Raw genomic sequence first — 9,355 nt, forward strand, 5'->3', positions numbered from 1 at the left:
ATATTAAAAAGGGATTTATTGTGTTTCATGTATACATTGCTGAAAAACTGTGATTAAGTAATTGAGTTCTATAAATCTATATACCTCAATGATCATCTATATGTTTTTCTCTCCTACATTCTTCAAGACTTCCATCAGAATATATATAGAGTGAATGATCTTAAAGCTAGAAATATTTCAGCTCACTCAAATGATTCTAAGAGAAAGAAAATGTAAATGCTTTTGAAAGAAACTGAGCTTAAAATGAATCATTTTCTGTTTAATATTTCTATACATTTTCTCTAAGATTAAGAGAAAGCATAACTTGTTCTTGAAGGATTAGAAAGAGTAATTGCCACAAATTTTGAATAATACTAGATTACTCTACACTCTCGATATCATAGAATTTCAGTCTTATTCACGTTTATCATTAAAATCTGAAATTCAACAATAGAAAAGAATGATTAAAGAAGAATGCATCTTTTGAGGGGGAGCTTCAGATATTCAGTATCTTTTTTATGGATTGTTTTTAATGAACCTCCTTATATTGCACGACTTGCTTTAATTATATAATGAGTTTATACCTTGAGATGAGTTCTATAAAGGCTGTCTTATCTCAAACCTTGAATGAGCTGAAACTTATAGAAAATATATTTTTGAGATTGACAATTTTATTGAACATTATCTTCAAATTCTAAACTCTTAAATGGAATGATCAATAGAGGGGGAGAAAGAAAATTTCAGAAGGAGAGGTCTCACGGAACTTAATCGCGTATATCTATAACTAAAGGAGAGAGGAAGAATACAAAATGAAAAATGATCCTAATACTCTCCAATATGTATCATCTGAAATTTAAATCTGAAAATCTTTATGATACACCTTGAGGCGTGTTATTTGGTTAGTATATCTTATGCATCACTCATGAACCAAATTACAAATCTTAAGAGCCTCTAATTTAATAAAACAGGGGGAGAACAATGTATTAAATTTTCTTGAGTATCTCTTAGAAAATCTATTTTGAACCTCACTAATGAGTTTTAATTTTATGTATCAAATTGTGCTTATTTTCTAAAGGAATAAAAGAAAGTCTTTAAAAGAGCTCAAAGATGTATCAAAAATTGCATAAACTCATATTTTGGTATTTGTGCCCCAATGCTCTTATTATCATAAAAGAACTTTGAAGTCATTAAGAATTAATGATCCAACATGATGATATGTTTTTCCAAATATATAAGTTTTGATCTTTTACTCTGAAAATTAATTAAATTGCTCTCATGTTGATAAAATACTTAATAGATTGGGCACAAGATCTTAAATGAACAAGCTTTCACACTTATTATTAAAGAGAGGTTAGATTTCCACTCATAACCTAAGGAAGATTCCACCTACACTTGATTAGAAAACTATCTGTGGTATCAAATTAGAAAATCTCTTGAATTCACACTCGATGTGTTCTGCTCTGATCTTTGTACTTAATGTTTCACTATCTTTTTGATGTTGTCAAAAAGGGGGAGAAATATCTAAGTATATGCTTATAATGCTTTGTGATAATCAGCTTGAACTGAAATATATTGATTGTGTTAAGCTGATTAAATCTAAAGCATTATCATGAAGTATGTTTTGTTTTAAATATACATGTTGTCTACTTCATGCAACTTTGCTATGTATTACTTCTAGAAAACAATATCTTTTATATTGCATATACTCCAAGTTTTGTCATCATCAAAAAGGGGGAGATTGATGACCCAAAGATTGATTCATAGATTGATTTTGATGATCACAACACCTTGAAGTATAGATACTAATGTTTATGTTGCAAGAAGAAAGATATTTATTTTGCAAGGAACATAGCAAGTTGGAAGAACACAAGAAGGCCTCCAAAAGCACTCAAGAAAAGTTAGAAGAAAGCTACAATTCATTGGCCCAACTTTAAAGTTCAAAAGATTCAAATTGGAGGAGCAAACTCAAAGGAAAATTCAAAAGAATAGTCTTCGAGTCGACTCCTGAGGAATTCGAGTCGACTCCAATGGTTGCCGAGTCGACTCCAAAGAAAGCGAGAGTCGACTCTCAGTGGTACACAAGGGAAAACTCAGAGAAGCAGTTTTTGGACACTGAGATTCGAGTCGACTCCCACAAAGTCCGAGTCGACTCCAAAGACAGAACAACCCCAAGACAGAAGACGGTATTTTCGTCTCTGAGAGGCGAGTCGACTCCAAGACAAGTCGAGTCGACTCCAAGGCAGCGCGGCTCCAAAATACAGAGGATCAGTTTTCCGACTCTGAGATTCGAGTCGACTCCCAGACAGCTCGAGTCGACTCCAAGGCAGCGCTACACTAAGATGGCAGAAGACCAACTTTCGGAAACTGAGAGCCGAGTCGACTCCAAGGAAGTTCGAGTCGACTCCAAGACTGGATGAGCCAAAAGACAGAGAATCGGGAGTTCGGACTCTGAGATTCGAGTCGACTCCCAGGACAGTCGAGTCGACTCGAGTGGACAAAATTCAAATTTGGATCCACGGACTACAGAGGATGAGCCGACTCCAAAATTGCCAGGTCAGCGCCAGAAGTTGGCGAGTCGACTCCGGGTTAAGTCGAGTCGACTCCCAGTCAAGACGGCAACTTTAATTCAAACTTGGAACAGTTGCCGAGTCGACTCCGGAAAAGCTCGAGTCGACTCCTGCTACAGCCGAGCCGACTCCTGATCGCGCGAGTCGACTCCAAACCCAACGGTCATATTGTCAGGAGCTGCAGACTGGTTCCAACGGCTCTATTTTTGTCTCTAACGGCTATATTCTTGTTTCCACTCCATCTAAAGCTATAAAAACAAGAAGAGAGCTAGGGAAGAAGGCATGGAAGTGGGAGAGATCATCTAGGAAAGAGATCTCAAAGAGATTACAAAGGAAATCTCCCATAAGCACAAAAGGGCCATCCAAAACGAAATAGAGAGAAGAAGAGCATCCTAGTGAATCCGAAAGCTTCCTCTCCATCCGTGTGCTGCCTCGGGGATCCTCTACTTCATGCCAAATCAGAGGAGGATCAAGTAAAGAAGAAGCCGAGCTCCTCCATCTTCAAAACTCGTTTGAGGGCTTCTCTTTACTCTATTTGTTTATATTGTCATATCTGCTTGTTTAAGAAGCTTTGATTTGTTTTTATTCTTTGTTTTAATATCTTGTAACTTGATTCAATCAAGGGATTGAATCAAGGGGTTAAAGGTTTGTTGGTGAGCCAAAGGCAAAACCAACGGTGTAAGGTTTGTTGGTGAGCCAAAGGGAAAACCAACGGGATTAAGGTTTGTTGGTGAACCAAAGGGAAAACCAACGGGGTTAAGGTTTGTTGGTGAGCCGAGGGTAAAACCAACGTGTAAGGGTTTGATTGTGAGCCCGGGAAAACAATCGGAGTGGTTCTAGTCGGTGAGCCTGGGAAAATCGACCGAGTTCGTTGTGCGCTCGTAAAACAACAAGTTGGGTTGTGAGCTTGTAAAACAACCGGCTGTAATCGGTAGGATTATAGTGAAATTTCCAAGAGGTCTTGGGGAGTGGATGTAGGTGCTGGGGTGCACCGAACCACTATATGTCCTTTGTGTTTGTAATGCCTCTAGTTATTGTCTAACTAACACACTTACTTACTTAGATAAATTGCTTGCTTAATTCTTATCCGCACATCTTTTAGTTGCAAGCATATTTAATCAAGTCGAAGTCTATACATCAAAACCTTGCTAAGTTTAACTTTCACTGTGTATCTATACAACTTAGCATAGTTAATCAAAAAGTTTTAGAAGTAGCATAAAAGTTTTAAAAGACCCAATTCACCCCCCCTCTTGGGTTGTATCTACTGGGCAACAATTGGCAAATTATCTTATAAAATAATTAAAGTAATTATCGAAAGATTAATTAGTAATTAGATTGCTAATGAACTCAATTGGATTGAGTAATTGGACTAAGGATGAGCCAAATTGAATTAGATTCAATTCTGGGCTCAATCAGGATTTTTGACCTGATTGGATTAGGTCTGAATCAAGAGGACTTAGGTTGACTAAATTAAATTAGATTAAATTTGTGCTTAATTAGGGATTGACCTAATTAGATTAGGTTAAACCTAAAGTAATTGGACCATCCTAATTATTAGAATTTAATTTAATTAAATGAGTTTGATCTGAAACTGTTCGGATCTTGAAATCCACATGTCACATATCCATGCATGGCGCCATAAATTAATTTTTTAATATGATTAAAAATTAATTTAATTTATTTAATGTAGCCATGGGACATGTGGCATACATCAGGGACCTCCTTCACCATCAGATGGGGTGACATGGAGAGATAAATTCATGAAAAAAAATTGGATAAGATCAAATTCTCTCTCTTCATGGCATATGTCATCCTTATCTTTATCTCACTTTTAATTAAGTTTGAATTTCGAAATTAAATACCATAAAATCACCTCATGACCCTCTAATCTGATAGTGGACATGGAAATTTTGAAATGGAGTGAGGAAATGGGTGACATGATGAATGGTTTAGATTAGATCAAGTTTCATCATGTGATGGCGCATGAACTTGAATTTTGAATTCAAAATTCAAAACCCCACGAAATCCTCCCCAAATATGGGATGGTTGGCGTGAAGTTAGAGGGGATAGCAACATTAAAAGGACCTCCATCAGCTGGTGGTCGAATTCAAGGAAGAAAGAAAGAAAAAAAGGAAAAAAAGGGGAAGGAGCTTAATGCATGAAAAGAAAAATCAGCCTTCTACTCGCCATTAGTTCATCTACTAAGTTCATGTGGCCATAGCTGTTAGGAATCCCTGATAAGAGTCTTTAAATCAGATCTAAGTCCTCTTCAATCTCTCTAAACCTTTCCTCCAAGTTCTTTCAAGAAGGCGGATCAAAAGTTGATAGCGTTGGGAAGATCAAATTTCAGCCTCAAGAAATTCTGCGCAAGCTAGCACTTCCGCAGGATTGGATCTCTCCAGGAACTTCGCGTGTACTTCTCGTAGAGGCCATTCGTGTGCGTGGCTGCGAAGTCAAGGATTAGATCCACAAGTTTCATCCATCATAAAAGATATTAATCCCACATCAATCTTTTATTTTGGTGTCAGGGTGTAGGTCCGATTCCCCGAGGTTTTACCCTCCTTTGGGGCTCCTCACGGAGTTATCTCCAGAATCCATTCGATGGATATTCGGAGATTAATCAGAATAGAGTGTTTAACTTTCAGATCTGATAGTGAATCATGCATAAAGTTTTAGCATAATTGTTTAAACGATTCCGGCATAATCCTATGTGTTCTTACAGTGCTGATTTCTAGATTTGATCTTATAAGCATGCATAAATTAAATTGTTTAATTCGATTTTTTCACTGCGTTTTTGAAACTTAAAAAGAACAACGTATGGCTTGATCCCCCTTATGAAGGGGTACGTAGGCAACCCGATCAGGTTCAGTCATGGTTTTTTTTTAAAAAAAAATTCAGTATGCTTAACACCGAAGAACCTAGGATTCACTTTCATAATTCAGGTCTAATTAATTTCTGGTTTAGGTCTGATCAGATTCCTGGTTTGGGTCTGATCCAATATCTGGTTCAAGTCTGAGCTCATTTGCATTCATGCCCAAAGTTTATTCAATTCTGGATCAGGTCCCTGGCCTGATTCAGTTACTAGGCTCATTTGTATTCAGGCCCATAACATAGATAATGGGATTACAATCAGGCACGTAGCCCAAATACTGTTTTTCTTTGGCTCAGCCCAAGTCCAATCCCGAGCACAAATTAGTTTGGGTTTAAAAGGGATTGTGGCTCGGACCAAACCCAATTACAGGGCTAATATTATTATTTTATTTTATTTATATTTATTATTATCTTAATTCTCTGTTTATTTATTTACTATTTATTTATGTATTTTTTTCTCTTTTTTTTCTTTTCTTCCTTTTCTTTTTTTCTTTTTTTTCTTTTTTTTCTTTTTTTTCTTTTCTTTTCTTTTCCTTCTTTCCTTCCTGTTTCTTTCTGAAGCTTCCCTCTTCCTCTTTCTTTTTCTTTCTCATCTTCTTCTCCCGTTCTTCTTTCTTCCACATTTCTTCTTTCACTCTCCTCTCTTCTCCCTTATTCTTCTTCTCTTCTTTTCATCTTCTTCCCGAAGCTTTCACTTCCCCATCTTCTCCCGCAATCAAGGGGGGCGACGGAGCTCTCGGGAGGGGCCGGCCCCAAGGCCGGCGGCACTGCAGTCAAGGATCCACCGGTAAGTGGCCTTTCTCTCCTCCTCCTTCTTCTTCCCTTCTTTTCTTCCTCTTTGTTCTTCTCTTCTCCCTTCCCTTCTTCTCTCGTGATTAGAGCAAGGGACAACCTCTTGCCGGGGCTCGAGAGAGGGCCGACCTGAGGCCGGCAGCGCCGGCTACCCCCGCGGCGGCCACGGTGGCCGCAGCCCGGCCTCCCCCTCTTCATCTCTCTTTCTTTATTATTATTATTATTATTATTTAATCTCGTAGCTAAACTAGATCTAAGCTAAACAGGGCATAAATGATGAAGAGAGAAAGAGATCAAGGGTTTACCTAGCTCCGGGACGAAGTTGCAGCTTCTCTCTCCGGCGGCACCAACTGCAGGAAGCCTTAACCCTGGAGGAAAGAGGAAGATGCATTGTGGCTTGTTCATCGCCACGATGCACACGGCGGTTGAGCAGGATCCGCGGCCACTCAAGAGGTTGCAGCATCAACGCTCCCACCTCGCCTCCGTTACCCCGAGAAAGAAGACCAGGGGATCGCGATCATGATCCCCTGTCTTGGTCTCCTTCAACCATGGGCTGAAGCCGGTTGAGCCCCCCGGCTTTGGCCCAATCGGCCCATTTTGGGCCGGATATTATATGGCGTCTATCGCGCTCGGGGCTCGGGGCTCGGGGCTCGGGGCATGACAAAACTACTTACCTTGCTATCTTTGATGTTAAGATGGGATTTTGTTTTGTGAGCTAGCATGGGAAATTTTTTTATTTCTCTGACCCACATGTAACCATGGGACCCGAGACTGTCGCTGCCGAAAGATTCCTTTTTTTTTTTTTTTTGCTTTTAATTTTTTATCTGAGATCTCGAAGTTTACCCCCTTAACTTTTTTTCACATGAACGTTACGCCCCTACTGACTCTCTTTTATTTGACCATGTGACTTTAGTTATTTGTCGGATTAGACAGATGGGTTTCCCGATGTCGGCAAGACAAAAATAGGGGGAGGGGGAGCACCAACACAGTTTAGCTGGGTTTATTACATATAGAGCAGAGGAAACTGCTTTGAACGTGCCAAAGACTTTTTTTTTTTTCGGTTTTCTCAATCTGATCAATGATTTGAATGAGAATAAATTTTCTTGGTAGTGGCAGATGCGGAGCACATCACAAGAAAATGTCTTACTTCGTGGAACCGCCTCTGCCTAAGGCTGCGCCTGTAGAAGAGACACCTCCGGAGATTTATCGAGTTAAGCGGTGGATCGATGAGCAGAAAACTAGGCAAGGCAGTTGCCACATCAACGGAGAAATAGAAGTCGAGGATGCTGACTTGGTAGAAATCCAAGAGGCGGTCTTGAAGAGCAACGAAATCTACCAGGGCGAAAAAAAGCTCAGCACCATTTATCGAGTGCCAACTGAAATCTATTCATGCGATAGAAAAGCCTACGAGCCGAAAGCCGTCTGCATCGGCCCCTTCTTCTACAAATTCGGACGTCAACAACATCTGAAATCCATGCAAAATTACAAGTGGGTATGCGTGTACAAATTAATGTCCAAACATTATCTTCCCATAGAACTTTTGCTTCAAAAGTGTCTGACGAAGATGAAGGAACTGGAAGTATGCGTTCGGAGCAGTTATTCAGAGGCGTTTCCTTCGTTAACATCCAAGGAGTTTACACTGATGCTGATGCTGGACGGCTGCTTCCTCCTTCGGCTCCTGCAAAGGCATGCTGTGACTGCTGAAAAAACAGAAGTTGATGATGACGATGCAAGGCAAGTTGTCGGCAGATTGTGGATCTGGAACTTGGTGAGGTATGATCTGCTATTGCTTCAAAATCAGATCCCTTTCTTCGTCATCCAGAGCTTATATGACTTACTTAAGCCCGACGACAACAATATCAATCTTGTGGACTGTGCAATCAATTTGTTCAGTACTCTTGATCCCTGCAGAAAAAAGAAACAACCTAAATTCTATATCCCGGTGGAAAATGTTCACCATTTGCTCCATTTGATTTACTTATCTGTTCTCCCATGCCCACAATATTGCAAGCCAACCCCCCAGCCACAATCGCCACAGTGGATCCCTAGTGCGACAGAGCTCCGAGAGGCTGGAATCAAGTTTAAGAAGAGGGAGAACGCAAGAGGCTTCTTCAGCTTCTTGGACGTAAAGTTCTACGATGGAGTGATGGAAATCCCCCAAATAAAGGTACATGATTACAGTGTCAGCTTGTTTCGAAACCTTATTGCCTTTGAACAGTGTTACGCAGACACGGAATGCCACATAACAGTTTATGCTGCCTTCATGAATTTCCTGATCAACACCGAGAAGGATACAAGGTTGCTACATCTGAATGGAATTCTCATCAACAGCATGACCGTTGACAAAGACGCAAAACATTTTTTTAGCCGCCTTTGCAATGAAGTCCACTATGCACAAGATAGGAACTACCTTAGAAAATTATTTCGTGATGTGAACGAGTACCATGGTTCCAAGTGCAATGAGTGGCGTGCATACCTTGTCCGAAACTATTTCAGCAATCCATGGTCATTTATTGCACTACTTGCCGCTGCTTTCGGCCTTTTGCTCTCTACCACCCAAGCTATTCATGCTGTCTTCTTCAGTTAATTCTGTAAGGATGCTTCAGCGTTAATGTTGAAGTTGTTCTTCTGTTGTTTTGTTTTGGAATATGCATGGTGTGATGCGTCGTCTGTGTAAAAGCTTGGTAATCTTCGATTGTAATCTTACAAGACTTTGTGCTTGTACTTTTCGTTATTTCAATAAATTGGGTGAGCAACCCATCCCTATTTCTCAAAAGAGAGAATTTCCTTTCTTTTCTTTTCTTACCAAATTACAACAAAACATGGAAGGCTATGGCCTCGTTCACTCGAGATGCATGCGACCGTACAAGATGAAACGTAAGAGAAGTGGACGGAAGCATATAATAAGTACGTCTTGGACGCTACGCATCGGAATCATAGAGAAGAGGCGGCCCAAATCAAATAAAAAGACTAGTTCGCTTAGTATGATGACCGCATCAATTACATTTCAATTCTTTTTTTCTTTTTTTTGCTTTTGATACACTACTTTGTTTTTTTTTCTTTTTGGTTGCTAGTAAACCTACAACTCAACTGTTTCGGGTGTAAATAGAACCAGAAAAACTAAGTACAATTTATGTGAGATTCCG

The 9,355-nt window shown here is 39.7% G+C and overlaps 1 protein-coding gene across 5 annotated transcripts; it reads left to right on the forward strand.

Moving 5' to 3' along the window:
* Window positions 1-5,970: 5,970 nt before the first annotated feature.
* Window positions 5,971-8,985, forward strand: LOC103721656 (UPF0481 protein At3g47200-like). Of its 5 annotated transcripts, XM_089930676.1 has the most exons (3): window positions 6,533-6,662; window positions 7,320-7,982; window positions 8,121-8,985. In XM_089930676.1, exons 1-3 carry the CDS (start codon window positions 6,595-6,597, stop codon window positions 8,794-8,796), a joined length of 1,407 nt encoding a protein of 468 aa, XP_089786802.1. In that variant the 5' UTR covers window positions 6,533-6,594; the 3' UTR covers window positions 8,797-8,985. The 5 variants fall into 5 exon arrangements, with proteins under 5 accessions (XP_088577758.2, XP_088577759.2, XP_088577762.1 ...); XM_088721632.2 differs by lacking the exon at window positions 6,533-6,662 and adding an exon at window positions 5,971-6,204 and having other exon boundaries at window positions 7,320-8,985; XM_088721633.2 differs by lacking the exon at window positions 6,533-6,662 and adding an exon at window positions 5,972-6,204 and having other exon boundaries at window positions 7,326-8,985.
* The last annotated feature ends 370 nt before the right edge of the window (window positions 8,986-9,355 follow it).

Source organism: Phoenix dactylifera, chromosome 5, assembly GCF_051530095.1.
Source record: "Phoenix dactylifera cultivar Ajwa chromosome 5, Ajwa_hap1_PhDact_Kaust_v1.1, whole genome shotgun sequence".
Classification (NCBI taxonomy): Eukaryota; Viridiplantae; Streptophyta; class Magnoliopsida; order Arecales; family Arecaceae; genus Phoenix; species Phoenix dactylifera.

Bases quoted from the DNA above. Each gene is read 5' to 3' on its own strand.
- LOC103721656 (XM_088721636.1), top strand. From the start codon at position 6,595: ATGCATTGTGGCTTGTTCATCGCCACGATGCACACGGCGGTTGAGCAG. The intron at 6,663-7,319 runs GTTGCAGCATCA...TTTTCTTGGTAG, and splicing joins GATCCGCGGCCACTCAAGAG to TGGCAGATGCGGAGCACATC.